Below are 18,446 nucleotides of genomic sequence, written 5' to 3' on the forward strand. Positions count from 1 at the left end.
AATATACAAGCAGAATTGTTGGGGCCGGCCCAGTGGGGCACTGGTTAAGTTCGCACATTCTACTTCAGTGGCCCAGGGTTCGCCAGTTCGGATCCCAGGTGCGGACATGGCACCGTTTGGCAAGCCATGTTGTGGTAGGCGTCCCACAGAGAAAGTGGAGGAAGATGGGCACGGATGTTAGCTCACGGCCAGTCTTCCTCAGCAAAAAGAGGAGGACTGGCAGCAGATGTTAGCTCAAGGCTAATCTTCGTCAAAAACAAAAACAAAAACAAAAACAAGCAGATTTAATGCTTCCCAGTAGATCTAATAAATTGAAGCAGAAGTTCAAAAATTAACAGCCACAATAGTTTATTTACAATTGAACTCTTTATAAGATATTTACAAGACAACCAATTTTACACATCAGAAATGGTATCAAAAGTATGAATTACAACACAGACAACAATATGAAATGGGCATAAAACAAAGCTGAAGTGGACAGACAAGCAATTTCTCTTTTTAATTTATTAACACTAGCTTAAACTTTGTTAAAGAAAGAAACAAAGAACTATGTTTTAGGAGAATTTCAGGGCCTTCAGTTGAAGATTGAATTTCACAGTGTTGTATCCCATGTAGGGAAAAAATAAGACTAATTTTCCCCCCACACTCTAACACACTGTAATTTTGCTCTTGGAACTTTGCTAATCTACTCTCCAACCTCCTCTCAACAAACCTCAACATATCCAAATCAAAGGAGAATTGATCTAGAAGAGGGGACAATAAAATAAAAGGTCCTAGGTAGAGGGAGAACCAAGGAAACAGAATCCACTTAAGTCTGGCCAGATAGCACCTCATGAATTGCTCTTAGTCTAGCTCAAGTTCAGAATCTGGGTAGTCCCCTGGGTAGGTCACAAACACAAAGGTTAAATTTGCTAACCCATATCCAAATTAAGAATCTGTCAAATACTGGAAGTCAAGAAGAAACTGAGAGGAATGAAGGAATAAAGTAAAGAGACACTGATTGGTCTTTTTTTCTTCTTGGGCACATTACAAGGAGTATAACATAGGTCAGAGTAGGAAAGCTGAACAGGTTGCCATATTAAAATGATGGAGAACAAAGAAAATCTGGCCCAGTTTTTCTAGAACTCTCCTTTCTCTCCTTAAGGTGTGAGATGAGAGCCCCTAGTGGAATAAGTCCTATTTCTCTCTACATTCTTGCTGCAAAGAAGTTCACAGCAGGTTCCCTTGTGGAGAGCCCACTCTCCTAAGTAGATGGAGTTACAAATGAAAACCCATAGCCACACACACACATAAAAGGAGAAATAAGAGCAGCAAGATCATCCAAGAATACTATATGTGCTGCCGGAATAATTCCTTTATAAGTCAAACCCAGGGAGCACAGATCAACATCTCACAAAAAAAGCTTTAGCAGTGGGAGGCCCCTGAGGAACTTTTCATTTTTTCCCACAATGGTATCCCATTTTCTCATGCTCCACTGATGGGCCGGCCACACACCCTACATACCTTGGCTTCTCCTCTAAAAGTGCTAATAATCTGGGGACATAGTCTCTTCAAGGATAACAGCCCCTACCTTCTAGGAGATTAGACCCCTACTTGTTTTCACACAATAGTCCTGAAGACTAAAGAAAGGCAATTCCTATATATTTAAGACCAGAGGTCTTGGCTCTATTTTCCTTCCAGATAGTTACAGGGATCTTACACTGAGACCAAAGTGGCCTGGAGTGCTGTCCTGAAAATTTTTAACAAAATGGAGGGGAGGGGGGAACCAAGATGGTACACATATAAATCTACCTTTACAAAGTGAATGGAGAAGCTCATTAGGTACATCTGTTTGTTTCAAGATGTAGACATTTGCCAGCCAAAGGAAGCACATATTTCCACATACACCCCCCACCCTCCCTACATCTCTATCCCACCACCAAGAGCTCAGCTAAAAGGATAAAGCCCAACTAAGGAATACTTGAGAAGTGAAGTGATGCAAGGACATCTATACAGGTTCTGGCATGCCATCCCCAAATACCAACTGCTTTTGTTTAGGAGCCATAACTTGTCCAAAACTAACCATCCCCATTCTCTTTTCCAAATATTTTATTTTTTGAGGGATGAGGGAAGAAATTCAGTTACCCATTAACTACGAAAATAATCACAGCCAAACATCCCTTCCCACATGGCTATATCACAGAATAGTTTTAAGAGAACAACTGTCTTTTCAGACATTTATCTACCAACTCTCCAATCTCTTTTCTACCCTGTGAAGATGACTTGCTTCATCACTTGACTTGTTATTCCTCATCTGGTCCTTAAGCTCATGGTGAGGCTTTTTTGTTTTCTTTTAGGGTAAAAACCACTCTATGCAAACTATAAGGAAGGGTATACCACCGTGAGAAGAGTGCCATGCAGGCACAGCTCTAAAGGCAGGGGTTGCTTCATCTTCCACACATCTAATGAAGAGAGCCCTTTTACCCCTTTAACACAGGCAAATGTATAGAAGCAGACCCCTGAAGCTTCCAAATCTGCCATCCTATAGATTTAGCTTGAGAGCTCATTTCCCCCAAAAGGGAAAGGAAATCCCAATCACCCTCCATAATTCACAATTAGCCCAATGAAAGAGTCTTTGTGAAATCAGAGTGATGAAAACAGAACCAAGATCAAGGGAGTATGGAAGGGCACTATCAGCGAATGATAACATACATGAGGACATAGGTCACATATACAGGTCTCTGCCACTCTCTGGGAGTGGCATGCTACAACTATCTGAAGACAGAAGGTTCCTGCCAGCACAGCTATTTCCTACACGTCCGGTGAGGTGTTTGTTTCTTCTGGATCTCCAACCTGCATCGGCTACGCTCATCCAACCAGGGCAGTTCAAAATTCCTGGCAAAAAAGAATAAGCAAATCAACTTTAAAGACTAGAAGGGATTCAATGCGGGGATGAGAGTAACTCCATAAAAGACACTATGCCCCTCACCAATCCTAGCCCTGATTCCCAAGTCCCAAGTTTGTCATCTTTCCTGCCTCATAGCCAGAGCAACAGTGTGCTATTAAAGTGACTGAATAATCTATTTCTAACTCAAAAAGCAATCCTCCTAATTCCTGGCTTGGGAATCTTATCATTGTAAAAGTTGCCCCAGTAGCCTCACTTCTGTTGAGGAACCATGGCTATCTCTAAGCCACTTGTTCCACCTTATATGTAGGCTTTCATGAAATCTGAAAGGGAGGTGAAGGGCAGGCTACCTGAGAGAGGAGGGAGAAAAAACTTTATACTTACTGTGGAGTTAATTTTGGTAATGGTCGTCCAAATGCTACAACAGGCAAGAAGGGAGTAATCATCAAACTTTCAACTATGGAAAAAAGCCAAATGGGACCTCGTTAGTGACACGGATGGGAAATGTCTAGCAACTGTACCTGCTCCAAAATACTGTTCATTCATTCACAGCAAGTTGTATCCTGGAGCCTTGCACCCTTTTTCTTCTTTGAAAAACCACTCTTTTACATGAACAAAACTTACCATCATCTGGCTCAGGGAAAAATGAGGTAACCTCAGGCTCAGATTCCTGAATTCCTTTCTTTTTATACATTCTGAGCTGCAGTCGCTGTAAAATTCTTTGTTCCCTGATCCTCTGAATATCCCATCTGGGAAAAACAAATCAGACAAACAAAACAAACAAACAAACGCAACATTACTGAAAACCTGCTCTTTAAAAGCAACTCATACAATCCAGATGATAGGAAGATCTTTGTTGACTCTTCCTGATGGGGGAGTAAAGAGAACTGCCTGCCTGTTTAGGGAATTACGCCTAGCAGTCTAGATCATGTGTTGGTGTTCCAGAGAGTGGAACTGAAGAAGGGCATACATGAAGAAAAAGAAGCCAAACATCTTCACCTACAACAATGACCACTTCAAACTAAGATACTCAACCAATTGGGAAGCCAGTGATTTAAGAGTGTGAAGAGCTCCAGGACTCTCCACAGCATGGATGAGAGAGGTCAGGGTCCTAGGGTTCAGCTTCCCAGGATGAATATCTCTAGCCTCACCTTTTCCTTCTCTTCTCATCCAGCTCCAGTTTTGCATGCCGCTTTGAAAACACACTGTCATCCAGGTTCTGTGTAAAGAATAGATGCTGATAAGCTTTTCATCACTGTGAGACACAGGTATACTAGCTCATTTCCAGCTTCCAGGAATATAAAATCTTTCACCTTCAGGTCCCACCTGAGTCTGTGAGTTCTATGGATATCATGGGAATCTCCTGGTAACAAAATCAACAAAACACATCCTCCTTTCCCCACCCCTACCCTTACAGAATCTCCAGATTTCAAAATCATTTCCATAACTTTCCAAGTGAAAGTCGCATCAAACTGAAACCCTTGAGACTGCCATAAACCCTCCCTACCTCCATACTTGGTAAGAGTCTAAGTTTAAAATAAACATCAAACTTTTAAGAGTCAAATGAGCTTGCAATATATATTGTTGCTGCTGAGTGGTACATGCTAACTTTTCTACTTAGTATGAAATCTAGCTTGTTTTACCACTCCCCAGATATTTATTTTTGAATAAATCACTTAACCACTCTGGACCTCAGTTTTCTCATCTATACAACAAACGCATTGGACTAGATAATCTCTCAAGTTCCCTTCTGGCTTTAAGTTCTATTTAACCCATCCATACAGTTACTAAGACATATTCAAATTATACCCCTATTTCTAGTCTGTCTCTCACTCCCTTCCACAGACAGGTCTTGGGTACCTACCTCCAAAAGGTCTGAAGGATTTGGGTCCCTTAGAGGCTCTACTGAGTGGTCCCTCCAAGAAGGAACTGAAAAAAAAAAAAAGAAAGGGAGGAGGGGTGGAACCACCCTTAAGTCCAAGGTCACACAACCCTCCTGCTATTCACTAGGATAAGAGGTCTCTCCCCAGATAAGACAAAGTTACCAAGTGATAGGAATCCATTCTATGGCCTCACCTGAAGCCATATTCAGTGTCCTCGCTACGGTATAAAAGAACCTAAAATGCCATTGCAGTCTGCCAAACACAGGATCACAAAAAACCCTACACCAATACCTGACAATTCATATAATGGATGCTATTGCAGTTCCTGAAAAACAACTGAAATTTGTAGTCATTTTGAAGTCTATAGTGTAATCATACACCAAGGAATCTCACTTTCCCACATCCAACTGATGGGGAATGCAGCTCCCAACCATCCACCATCCCACCAACCACCACCCCAGGCCCAGCCGGCACAATTCCTATTCTACTCACCGGCCAAGACTGAAGTTTCTCCTGCAACACTTGATGGCATCAGACACCCTAAATAATGCAGGAAAGAAGAATCATCTCAGTGTAAAAAGAAAAAAAGCCCATACCCAAAATGGAGGAAAGGATCATCACTGAAGTTCTCACTAGGAAGCCATTTTGGTTTTTTTGAGTTGTTCTTTTGAGAATTTCTCTCTGGGGGAGGGGAAAGGGAACAACAGACAAAAGAAAAGAAAATAAGCCCACCACTTTTTTTTTTACACTGAGACGACTTCTTTTCTTCATTATTTAGGGTGGTTTCCCTGCAACAGTTGATGGCCAAGGATATCAAACCTTAAACTCAGAACATGGCAGGTGAGTAAAAGTTGACCCTATTTTTCAAATAAAAGATCAGTGTTCTCAAAACTTACATATGTAGTCTTCTTAAACAGCTCCCTCCTCCCTCCAAACAAACTACCTTGCTGGTCCAGCCTGAACAACATGCACAAAGACTTTGGCTTCCTTAGAACAAGCCATTGAGACTTCCTCTTGAGATACGGACATCAAGAATAGATTCACGCGTTTATTCACACCTCAGGCTCCTCAAAGGGCTGGGATCCCCCGAATCAGACTCTTTCTGTACTGCTATGCCCACAATCTCAGAGGTTTTTGGAATTTTCTGTACTAGGGCAGATAGGGTTTTCAAAAACAGCCAGTCATACAGAACAGCTCCGGACCAAGCCATTTCCCAATCCCGGATGGGAAGTTGCTTCATGGTTTCTCTTAAGTTGTTACACAGCATTGCCATGGCAGCAAGAAGGTTAACCATTAAGGATGAACCTCTTCAACTGACTGAACCAACAAAAAACCTGAACCTAGATCAGGGTCCTAGTCTATCTCATGTTCTTAAGGGTGAGGCCTAATGAATTTTAGATAATTAAGAAGAGTAATCTATCTTGCCCACTTAATTTTGTCACCAGAACAGTCAAACAAAGCCTGGAGAATGCTCTTGTCTTATTGGAATGGACTCCCATCCCCATCCCTGCTAGGGCAAGACACAGTGGTAGAAATTTGGGGCTGCAGCTCTATCCAAGAAGGCTTCCCCCACCATCACCCCGGAGCATCCGCAGTGACTGTCATAGACTAACATTACACGATTGAAGGCACATTCCAGTTACTGGTTGATGCAGGACATAGGGGAGCATCTCTGTGTGGAAGCCATAAAGAAAAAAAAGGGAATGAAGACCAAGGTCCCACACCCCACACCCTCCCCAAGCAGCTCAGATATCCCAAGATAGTCCTTATTGTTTGAAAAATAGTTTGTAGACCATTTTATTTAAATATATGAACAACCAATGGGCTACTGCAATCCAAGTAAACTCTTCACATTTAGAACCTTTGTGAAGTATAGTAAGATAAAGTAAGACTGTTGGTCTTTGGCAGATTCCTCCTGCCCCCCAGACCGGGACATAGAGATACAGATAAATGTTTATATAGTTAAAGAGCGGAGGCCCAGGTGAAATTCCCCACCCCAAGCTGGCTCCCCAACCCAAAAATTACCATTGGCCCCTGAGAACACCCAAAGACCACCCTCCCAGGTTTCACACAATATCAATTGCAGGAACAGTCGTGCATGGCAAAGTATAAGTTCTATGCATTTCACAGCACAGAAAACCCTTCTTTCAGAGGGCATGCAAGTTGCTGGAGATTACACCCCCAAGTCTGGTGCTCTTGTGATGAGCAACTTACTGGCAAACACATCTCCCAGTGTTGTAAGCAGGCAAATACATTGAGCACATTTTGCTGTAATTCCATCTATTTGCAATGCCTGCACAGTGTCTGTCTCTGGCTGTTAACTTACTCATTCTTGACAGAACTCTGCTTTATTGATTGCACTTTTTTAAAAATGCCAAAGGCATTTTCACACTTGTTAGCTTGACCGCCACCACTAGGGTATAAGAGCAAGTGTTCTCTATGCCTTACTTGCTACAGTCTCCTCCTTCTTTGGAGAGGATTCCCGTAATGGTAACGGTGATGGGGGAGGCTGGTGCCAACGACACAAATACATTTCTGTGGTGGAAAGGTACGGCAAATCTTCTATCTCACTTGAGAAGGCTTTCTCCTTGGGATGGGTGCTGGGTCCCTTCTGGGGAGTGGAGAGTCTTGGTGGGGTGTCCACTGAAGACCGGGGCTTTTCTGGAGTTTCTTGGCTCCTCAATTCACGTTTACAAACAGTTTCAGATAAGGAACCACAGGGTTCCTCTTTAATGGGAGAGTGCTTAGGAGTTTTTGTTTTGACTTTTGAAAATTCAGGAGCCAGCTTTTTAACAGGAATCTTTCTTTCTGTACTTCCAAATGGGGATTTCCTATTAGATAGGGAAGAAAACATTATAAAATTTATTGACTCAAATAAAACCTGATTTCATTACATTTTGGGGCAAGAGAACAAGCAGTATTCAAGTATCTAAATCTCTGGGTTCATTTGGCAGTCATGAGCAGGGACAGCGTCATGCTTAACAGTATACAGAACAGGCCCTTAGTAAATGTTTGTTGCATAAGTGAGTTTCCACGCATAAGAACCTCTAAAGGTATCCTATTGCCTACTAAATCTAAAAAGGTTCCTATTTTATTCAAGATCCTATAGTTAACATTAGGTGCCACTGCTCTGTGGCCTATTTCATTCCCGTCAACCACAGACCAGTCTTACTTTTCCCCTAATCCCATACTATGTCAATTACAAGCTCTATTTCTTTTTTCTTGCTATATGCTGGCTCTCTTTCTCCTACCAATTTCTCCCTCCCCTGATGCCCACATTCCTAGAATGCCATCTTCTTTCCTTTTCACCAACTTAAATTCTGTACTTCTTTTTCAAGATCCATCTCCTCCTTAAAGTTTCACTATTCTAACTCAGAATAATCTTTAATATCCCTAAATCTTACAAGGCCTAGTTTGTATCGCTGCTGTCTATCTGCACATTTTATTTCAGCTGAATTCTGAGTTTTCAAAATTTAGGCCATCCTTACAGCTAGACTAATTTCCTTGAGTCCAAGGACAGTTACATCTTACTTTTTTATGTCTACCAGTGCCTAACACAATGAAGGAACTTAATACTTCCTAACTTGAAGTGGACTGCTATAGTTTTAAGAAACTCAGCTGTCACATTTGTTGCCCATTCTCTTTATGATGTACTCTGCATTCTGTAATTATTACTGTGACCAAAATGTTCTTAAAAGACTTTTATAGCCTGCGCAAGACCATTTCAGGATAGTTTCTCAGCAGGGAAGACCTCATAGTTTAATTCAGGATATGACTGTATTAGAACTAATTCATAAGTCTCAATCCCCTGCTCTCAGTCACTGGAAACAAGTCTCCTCATCATGTCCAGACATTGTAACAAAGTTATCAGCACACCTTTTGTGTCCCTTTCCACTTCGCCCACAAGAGAAAGGCTTGGGAGGCAGAGTCTGGGATGTCTCGGAAAGCTCAGGCTGGCACTCCAGTTTAATTTTCTCAGTTAGCTCCGTTTCCTCTCTCTCTTCAGTTTCATAGCTCTGAAACAGCTTGTGCCTTTCTTTCTCGTTATCCTTCTTTACCAGCTGCATCCGCCTTTCCATCCGTTCAATCCGAGCAAGGAGCTAAAAGAGAGTGGCAAAATACAGACTCAAAACACAAAAAATTAAACACAGGTACTTAGCCCCATTTAGGAATCAGTATGGTCTTCTGCCTCTTGCCATGGACCATAGCAATTGAACTTATTCTTAATAGGCAGACATTAATCTGAATAGTTTTCCTTAAACACAATAGAGAAGACAAGGTACACTGCTTAATTTTAGGGGCTAACCTAGTTGGGGAGGGGCATGGGGGAATTTGTAGTTCATTCTTCTGAAAGAAGATCCTCTTCACTGGGAGGGGCCACAACATGCCTTTTAAATGGCATGGTCTCTGTTATTGCTAACCATGTGGCTCCAAGTCAGTTTGGGAGTTTCCAGATTTAACCTTATGTTCTTTTAGGAGGCCCTAAGGTTCTCCAAATCCTATCCTCTCTACTTCCAGTCCAAAACGCTATACGCAAGGGCAAAGTCCAAATAGTACATGAAGAAGGAATTAAAAACTCACATAGTCACAGTGCAGTGTTATTTAAAAGTGGTGTGTGTGTGTGGGAGGGTGCCACCTAAACAATGAACATTCAATTTGGAAGAATTATAATACAAACCAGTACCCATAAATCCCAAGGATCATGAAATACGCATATTGCCTTGCATTTGAGATAACAGAAAAAAATTATACCTATTTATCTAAATATTTAGTAAAAACAAAGTCTTTTAAACTCTAATTAAAGGAGGACTACATAATCAAACAGAAACTGGAAGTCAATTATCATTGAAAACTTCACATTAAAATGTTCTGAGAAAAGGTGCCAACTGCACCACTTATACCCTATAATAAGAATTTTATTTGGGTTAGACAGTGATATTAATGCTGCCTTCATTATATCCACTTGGCTGCATAGATTTCAGTAGAGGCCAAACAACAACTAGAATAAGAGAAACAAGCTTAAGCAACGCTAAGACTGCAACACACAACAGAAGCAGTGAATGCCAAGTTCAGACTGACACTCTATCCTTAACTCACCCCACTTTTCCTGCCTAGGAAAGTCTGCAAAGGGGCCATTACCTCAGGAACTGAGCAGAAACCTCCACAGTCAGCAGAGAGACCCCCTGTCAGCCATACTCTCATTTCATCTCTTGTTTTGATGCACAGCCTTAACATTACTTAACCACGGTTTGTGGGTGACATTTCCTTGATTTCTTCTCCTTCACTGGTCCTTCTCTTCCTGCACCCCCCCAGGTAAGGATATGATGTGTTGTAATTACAGTACCATCACACCCCTAGACTGCAGTACAGTAGCTGAGCAGTGCCACCTCCATGTTGAGTAACTTCCACAAATCAACACCATGAGATATTTTAATGAGACCTGTTTCAGCTCCCATTCCACCTTGCAGAATGTATTTTCCAATAAAACAGCCGCTGCCTGATGCGATTCATTTGGAAAGCAAACAAAATGAATAGCCCTCTGCTCCCTTGCTCAGCCCTTGGCGCACACAACGCCAGAGAGAGAGAGGGAGAGGGAGAGAGAGGGAGAGAGAGGGAGAGAGAGGGAGAGAGAGGGAGAGAGAGGGAGAGAGACTGCTGCAGCCTGAACACAATTGTAGAAACCATGTTTATTTTTAGGCAGCTGTAAGGTATGCTAGCACAGTAATACCCCCCCCCCCAGCTTTCCTCATATCTGAAGGAATATGTTTTAACACATAAGGTGCCCTTAACTACTGCTGCAGTAAAAACAAGCCTATATAGTCACGCTCCTCAGAAGTACAAAGAAATAAGAAATGATCTCCCTACTACCCTAAGATTCTAAAATAGAGATTTTTTTCTTTGGTCCACTTAATACATTTAATAAGCTTACTTTCCCCTGATGTCTCAAAATCTTCCAGCCTCTAAACACCATGCTTATACAAGGGAGCTGGGCAGTGGGTCATGTTTGATAACTCAGATTCCCATTAAAAATTGCCTGAAATCAAAGACAGTGATTCTCTTAATATCATTTAAGAAAACTAAAATAGAAATCCACTGTGAATCACCTCTACCCCTCTGCCAATTGAAAGGCCTACTATCCTCCCATCTAAAGATGCTACAGCAATGGTTAGAGCAACAGCTGCTCTGTCCCTCTCCTTCAGAATGCATTTCTAACGCAAAAGCTCTTTAACTTTAACCCCTTCCAGAAAGCCACCAAATATGCATCCCACCTTTTCATTTTCAACTCCTCACAAATCAGGTCTTTCCCACAAGTCTGGGGCTGTCATTTTAAATTAACCCTTGGGCACCTGAAACTTCCCCTCCCCCTCCTACTGGGAGGTTGCCCTTTAACCCTTCCCTCCAACCCAACGTGTCTGTGTGCCTGGGTCCCAAGGACCCGGCACCTAAGCTACTCCTCCTCTGGTGGCCAACCTCCTTACCCCTAACCAAGGGATACCTTAACCTCCTACAGGCCCCCTTCCCCCGAGCATGCGCACAACTCGCGGCTCGTCCCGAACGCAGATTAACCCCTCCCGTACCGTGTCTCTCTCTGACTTCAGCTCCTCGATCTCCTTTTCCTTGGCCTGCAGCTGCTGCTGCTGCTGTTCGATGAGGTCCAATTGCAGCAGAAGGATCTGTTTGAGGCAGGCGGCCTGACTGGAGGCTCCCGAGCCGCCGCCACCCCCGAGAGGGCTCTTCCTCATACTCTTCCATCGGCCCTCGCTGGCCGCCAGGGTCCCGGCGGTGGCGGTGGGCGCGAGGGGTGGCGGCCCGGGCAGAGGTAGTGGTGGGGGTCCCGCCGGGTCCGAGGCGGTGGCAGCTGGGGGAGCCGCCCCACCCTTGTCCCCAGCCCAGGGCGTAGGCTCTTTGGCCGCCGCCACGAGAGAGCCCGTCTGAATGGGCAGCACCGCCTGATACTTGGGTCGGGGACTGCAGCCGGCTCCGGCTGCCGCTGGCTCCCCCCCAATGCCGGCTTGTTTGGTGGCCGGGGGCGGGCAGGGCAAGGGCACCGAGCCGCCCCAGCTCTCTTCCTGCTGCCCGGGGGCCGCCCCGGCCGGGAGCAACAAGCCCCGGCCCTTGCCGCCGCAGCCGGCAGGGGAGGGCGCGGGGCTCCCGCCCTGGGAGGAGGCCAGCGGGGGCCCCGGCTCCTTGAGCTTACGGTGCCGAGGGAGGAAGTGGGCTTCGGCCGCCCCGGGCTCGTCCTCGGGCCCGCCCAGCGCCGCAGCCCGCTCGTAGTCCAGTCGCTGCTCAGGGTTGCCGCCGGCAGGGGCCGCGGCCGCCTTGAACACTGCGGATCTCATGGTCATAGTGGTCCGGAGCAGCGGCGGGGACCGAGGCGGAGGAGGGGGTGGGGAAGGGGCGAGGTGCGGGGGGTCGAGGACGGAGGAGGGGGAGGGGAGTTTGGCGGGCTCGCCTCAGCAGCGCGGCAGCAGGCCTCGGCTAGCGCGGCTCCTCCGGGGCCCGGGCGCCATCCCGCCGGCGTGCGGAGAAGTGGAGGCCGCGGCTGAGGCCCGCCGCCGGCCCATGGGGGCCTCGCCGCCGCCTCTGCTGCCGCCGCCGCCGCCTTCGCCTCAGAGGCAGGAGCTCGCACCCAGCCGCCCCCGAGCTCATCCCCGGAGCTCGCTTCGGCCCCCCCTGGCCCGGCCGGGCCCGCCTCGTCTCCCCACCCCACACCCCCCTTCCCCGCCCCGGCCCCCCGCCCCGGAGCTCGCCTCAGCCGCCCCGAGCCTCCATTTTCCCCCCCCCTCCTCCTCAGGAGGGGGTGGGAGGGATGGGTCCGCCCAAAGCCCTCCTACTCCGGGAGGGGGTCTGTCGCCTCCCCTGGGGGTCTCCGCGGCTCGGGCTCCCCCCACCCGCGTCACCCCCGGCGCCTCAGCGTTTCCCTTTAAAAAAACGGAGCCGCTCGTAGCCGCCACCGCCGCAGCAGCCGCCGACCGGAGGGCGCATGCGCCGGGAGGGAAGCAGGAGGGAGCGAACCGGGAGCGGAGAGGAGGGAGGCGGGCCGCGCTATTGTGAGAGGGGCCGCCGCCGCCTCGAGGGGGGCGGGGAGGGGGCCGCGGGGGCCCCGGGTGCGGGGGGCCGGCGAGGGGAGGCCGGGGATAAGGGGCGAGGACTGAGGAGCCCGCGGAGGAGCGGGGTGAAGGTGGGCTGCCGAGGGAGGGGCGAGCCGGGGGAGGGTCAGGAGGAGGGAAGAAAGGGCGAGGGCGCGACGGGTAAATGGGGAATGCGGAGGCTCCCCGGGAGAAAGGGGCGCGAGAGAATGAAGTCGAGAGGGAGAAGGGGGCTTCAGGAGCGGATGCGCCCTTCGTGAAAGTGTACCGTGCGCTCCTTGTCCCCGGCCTGCTCGGGGCGGCCCCTTCCACGGGCACCTTGGCAACTGGCCTGGCCCTGGTCGCAGGGGCCCCGCAGCCCCGCACGCCTCCTGGACCAGAGTCAGGATTCAGGCTCCTGTTTGCGCCTGTGGGTGTTTCCTGGGGGTAGAATTCTAACCCCTCCACCCCCCTCCTCTCCCCAGCAGCCCCACACTGCTATGGGAGAGAATGAAGTTCTTTGTCTCTAAGGGATCCAGACCAGAAACGGAGGGACCTCTGGTTCCCAGAGGGAGGAAAATCCATGATGTCTGCAGCCGAGGGAGTTGTTGCCACAACCTCCCTGGAATGAAGTATTGCCAACTACCAACAGTTCTTTCCCAACGACCATCTCCCCAGCCTTCTTAAGTCACTTGAGCATCTTCTGGAGGTTCATGAAGGGTTGCAGCGAAGGAAATCTGTGAAGCGATTTATCCCTTTACCTGGAATAGGAATACTTGAGGGTATTCTCTTGTGTTGAGCACTTCTTCCTATTCATGTTCAGTGTGTGTGTGTGTGTGTGTGCGCGCTAATTTTCAGGCAACTTTAGCCAACAAGTCCTCACAGAATTCCTCGTGGAAAAACTTTTAACTAGTTTTAAATGACTGTCGTTATTTTCTGTTAAGGTGTATTTTTTTCCAATCCGTAGGGAAATGGAGATGACTATCATTCTTTGGCCTAATGTAAAAAAAACCTCTAATTAAAACTGTTTCTCTGCTTTGTGCACCTAAAGCGTGAAGCACTGAAAATCTGAAACAAATGAGTGTGAACGTGTTAAGAAGCCAAGAGAGTCCCAGCCCTCTTCCACCAGACTGTATGGCCTTAAATCTGCAAGGGAAGTATTGGGGTTAGGGATACCAATGAAGAGGGACGTAGTGGGAGGCACAAAGAATATGTTGATCTTTCACTCTCAAGACTTTCAATACCATCTCTACACTGACAACTCCCAAATTTATATCTTCTTCCTGGACTCATCCCCTAACTCCACAATCATATCTCCAAACTGCCTAGGAGACATATCCACTTGGATGTCTAATAGGCATTTCAAACTAAAATCATGTTCCTGAATTTCCCTCACCCAAATCCTGCTTCTTCTACAGCCTTTCTCTCTTTCTCATTTCATGTCCAATCTGTCTTCAATCTCATTGCCCTTCAAAATATATATCCAAAATCACGACATCACCAAAGCTTCCACCTTGGTCTAAGCCTTAATCCTATCTCACTTTTTTATTGCAGTAACCTTGTAATTAGTCTCTCAGTTTCAACCCTTTCCTTCCCCTACTTAAGTCTGTTCTCAACACAGGAGCTATAGTGATCCTGATAAGATGTGAGTGAGATCATGTTCTTTCTCTGCTCAAAACTCTCTCATGGCTTCCCATCTTTTGTTGTTAGTGCCGTTGAGTTGATTCGACTCCTAGCGACTCTGTGTACAGCAGATCAGAACCCTGCTGGGTCTTTTTGTACCATCTCTCACCTTCCAGCACTGTATCAGACCATGCTCTGCTGCTATTCATAGGGTTTTCATGGCCAATTTTTTCGGAAGTGGGTGGCCAGGTCCTTTATCCTAGTTTGTCTTAGTCTGGAAGCTCCACCAAAACCTGTCTACCACAGGTGACCCTGCTGAAATTTGAAATTTGAAATCTGAAATAACAATGGCATGGCTTTCAGCATCACAGCAAGGTGCAGCCGCCACAGTACAACCCACAGACGGGTAGAGTGGTTCCCTGACCAGGAAGCAAACCTAGCTGCAGCAGTGACAACTCCAAATCTTCACCACTAGACCAACAGGGCTGGCTCTTCCCATCTTACCCGGAGTAAAACAAAATCATTATTATGGCCTATAGGATTGACCCCCTGGTACTGCCCTCTGCCTTTGGCTTCTACTGCTCTCCCCCTTATTCACTCTCCTCCTGCCACACTCTCCTCTTTGCTGTCCTCCAAGCCTACATGGCATGTGTCTGCTCAGGTCCTTTCATTGCTATTCCCTCTACTTGGATCACTCTTTTTTCAGATATCCACATGCCTTCCTCTCTCACATCCTTCAACTCTTTACTAAATATCATCTTTTCATCAGACCTTATCTGGCCACCCTATGTGAACTCACAACCCCCTCCAAACTCCCTCTCCCCCTTTTCTGCTGTATTTTTCTTCGTAGTACTTGTTACCATCTAACACATAATTTACCTTGTTTATTGTCTTCTCCCACTTGAATGTAGGTTTCATGTTTTGTTCACTGCTGTATCTTTGGCACCTAGAATCATACCTGGCACAAAGTAAGCACTTAGTAAATATTGATTGCATGAGTAAATGAGCTGTTTAGATATAATAAGAGAAAGCATCTACCCTTGACTTTTAGCTTGGTTGAGAGGGACAGTCATATAACATTAATATAGCGTAAAAAACAATGAAACTTCAGCAAGAAGAAAGTTGTATAGGAGCACAGAGAAGATAGAATATACTATCTGGAAGGAACTGAGGAAGTGACAACTGAGGTGAGTCTTAAAGGTTGAGACCACAGGAGGACATTTCAGACAGAGGTAAGAACACTGCAAAGGCATGGGATAAAAGGACGTATTGGAGTAAGTGGGAGAAGTTGGCTGGTGTTTAGCTTGGATAGCAGGAAGTCTGGGGATAAAGCAGGTCAGGTGGGTTGAGACTAGATTATGAAGGTCTGAAGGCCAAGTTAAGGAATGGATAACTTCTCAGCCAAGGTGAAACATTGAAGGGTTTCCAGCGAAGTGTGGATTGATCAGATTTGTGGTTTTGAAAGTTAACTTCAATATTTGTATCTTTGGACTGAAGGCAGGAGACCAATTTGAAGCCTATAGTCCAGGCGTGAGATGATGGATGGTTAATCTAAGGCACTAGTATGGGGATATAGAGGGATGACAGGTGGGAGACTCAATGGTGAAGAGCAAAGTCTCCGGCGTGAGACTGAAGCAGCACTTACAGTCCACCATGTGTTGTTTCACCTCTCTACCTCAGTTTCCTCATCTGCAAAGTGATGATAATACCTTACCTCACAGGGTTATTGGGAGGATTAAATGAGATAATTCATGTAAAGTGTTTCTCATAGCATGTGGCACCTGGTAATACTTGATAGTGTAGTTATCACATTATTATTATTATTATTTAAGATTTTATTTTTCCTTTTTCTCCCAAAGCCCCCTGGTACATAGTTGCATATTTTTAGTTGTGGGTCCTTCTAGTTGTGCTACATGGGACGCTGCCTCAGCATGGCCTGATGAGCGGTGCCATGTCCGTGCCCAGGATCTGAACCGGCGAAACCCTGGGCCACCGCAGTGGAGCGCATGAACTTAACCACTTGGCCATGGAGCCAGCCCCCACATTATTATTAATAGGCAGAATTTGTTGATCAAGACAAAGTGTGGGGAGGGGGTGAAGGAGAAGGAGGACTTTGTGATCAAGATTTCTAAGGCTGGACAGATGGTAATTCCATGAGCAAATTCCCTATGTGTTCTTAGTAGACCAAGTGTGGTCCTGGACTGGCATCATCAACATCACCTGGGAACTTGTTACAAATGCAAATTCTCGGACCTCACTCTAGACCTAATGAATCAGAAACTGGGTGGGACTCGGCAGTCGGTGTTTTAACAAGCCATCCAAGTGATTCTGGTGCACCTCAAGTTTGAGAACTACTGCTTTGGAGTTTATACCAGGGGTTGGCAGACCTAAAAGGGCCAGAAAGTAAATATTTTAGGCTTTGATAGCTGCAGGTCTCTTGCACGATTCAATTCTGCCACTGTAGCACAAAAGACAATCTGTAAATGAGTGAGTGTGGCTAATGATGAATGGTTAACCTAAGGTGCTAGCGGTACGGGGATATAGAAGGAGTGACAGGTTGGAGACTCAATGGTTAAAAGCAAAGGCTCTTGTGTAAGACTCCACTATTTTATAAAATTTTATTTAGGGACACTGAAATTTGAACTTCATATAATTTTCAGGTGTCGTGAAATATTGTTCTAGATTTTTCAACTATTAAAAATTCTTAGCTTATTCTTGGATGTGGCACATACACAACAGGCATTGGGCTGGATCTGGCACTCAGGCTGTAGTTTGCCTACCACTAGTCTAGAGACCAACAGACCAAACTGGAACCTATCCACAACAAAATTAAAAAGAAAAAGGCACTCTATAGTACCCATGGAAGTCAAGGCAGGATAGCTTAGAACTGTTGTTTATTCTGAGATTACATGGTTCCCATTTTGTGTGTGTTAAAAGGTACTTTCTTTTGTGAAACAGTGATAGTAAATAGCAATTGGTAGTGGTAGTTTTTCAGGTTTTTTTTCTTAAAGATTTTATTTTTCCTTTTTCCTCCCCAAAGCCCCCCGTACATAGTTGTGTATTTTTAGTTGTGGGTCCTTCTAGTTGTGGCATTCGGGATGCCACCTCCGCATGGCTTGATGCGTGATGCCATGTCTGTGCCCGGGATCCGAACCGGCGGAACCCTGGGCCACCAAAGCAGAGCACACGAACCTAACTACTTGGCCACGGGGCCGGCCCCAAGTAGTGGTAGTTTTTTTACTGTCCTTACTTGGCAAAAATAAAAGCTGGCAATCCTACACCAGTCCCCCACATTTTTTTTTCTGGAAACTTTACAGCTCTGAAATCTAAAGTCTAGGATTTCACTGCTCCAGACTAAGTAAATGTGTTTTTCGCCCCCAAAGCCAAAAGGCTGGGATTTTTGGGTTGGAGCTCTTATCTTCTTGATCTCAATTCACAGGATGAGGTGGATAAACCACCAAAAAACTGAAACCTGGGAAGAGAAGCTCTTCCAAGAAGGGAAGTGAATTCTTGCTTCCAAACCATTACGTTTTAAGCTGTGGTAATCCTTGAACAGAAACATGTAAGGAGGAAACATGTAAGGACATCAAACAGTAAAGGCCAAGAGGGAGAATATGGAGCTGCTAGGTGTGAGGGAGCCTAGGAGAACCGTAGGACCCATATATCCAGTCCCTAACAATTCTCTGCCTATTTTATCCCTGATGGGATAATGACCAGTCCCTCTTGCCCTCTGGCTAAAGGTATGGCTGGAGTTAAAGCCAACACTTTCACCATCCCTCTGAGGCTTTCAGAATGGTGGGATTCCATTTCTATGACCTACATTCTTTGAAGGGAATGCCTATGGTGTGCAAACAGCATGCAGCAAGCAAATCCTTTTACCTGTCTGGGTCTTGGTTTCCTCAGACCAAAAAGAAAATTGAAACAGATCATCTTTAAGGCGGCCCTTTCCGGCTTAAAGACTGTATGGAGCTGTGTTTTCCTGCGAAC

At 45.9% G+C, this 18,446-nt stretch overlaps 1 protein-coding gene across 3 annotated transcripts; it reads right to left on the reverse strand.

Moving 5' to 3' along the window:
* Nucleotides 1–331: 331 nt before the first annotated feature.
* On the reverse strand, nt 332–12,478 carry MSL1 (MSL complex subunit 1). 3 transcript variants are annotated; one of them, XM_008518916.2, is made up of 10 exons: nt 11,346–11,486; nt 10,697–10,801; nt 8,644–8,867; nt 7,216–7,598; nt 5,260–5,307; nt 4,749–4,813; nt 4,036–4,103; nt 3,509–3,633; nt 3,269–3,341; nt 332–2,874 (listed from the first exon to the last, which is right to left on the reverse strand). In XM_008518916.2, exons 2-10 carry the CDS (start codon nt 10,736–10,738, stop codon nt 2,784–2,786), a joined length of 1,119 nt encoding a protein of 372 aa, XP_008517138.1. In that variant the 5' UTR covers nt 10,739–10,801; nt 11,346–11,486; the 3' UTR covers nt 332–2,783. The 3 variants fall into 3 exon arrangements, with proteins under 3 accessions (XP_008517138.1, XP_008517136.1, XP_008517137.1); XM_008518914.2 differs by lacking the exon at nt 10,697–10,801 and having other exon boundaries at nt 11,346–12,478; XM_008518915.2 differs by lacking the exons at nt 5,260–5,307; nt 10,697–10,801 and having other exon boundaries at nt 11,346–12,460.
* Nucleotides 12,479–18,446: the final 5,968 nt, after the last annotated feature.

This window comes from Equus przewalskii, chromosome 10 (genome assembly GCF_037783145.1).
Source record: "Equus przewalskii isolate Varuska chromosome 10, EquPr2, whole genome shotgun sequence".
In the NCBI taxonomy this organism is placed as follows: domain Eukaryota; kingdom Metazoa; phylum Chordata; class Mammalia; order Perissodactyla; family Equidae; genus Equus; species Equus przewalskii.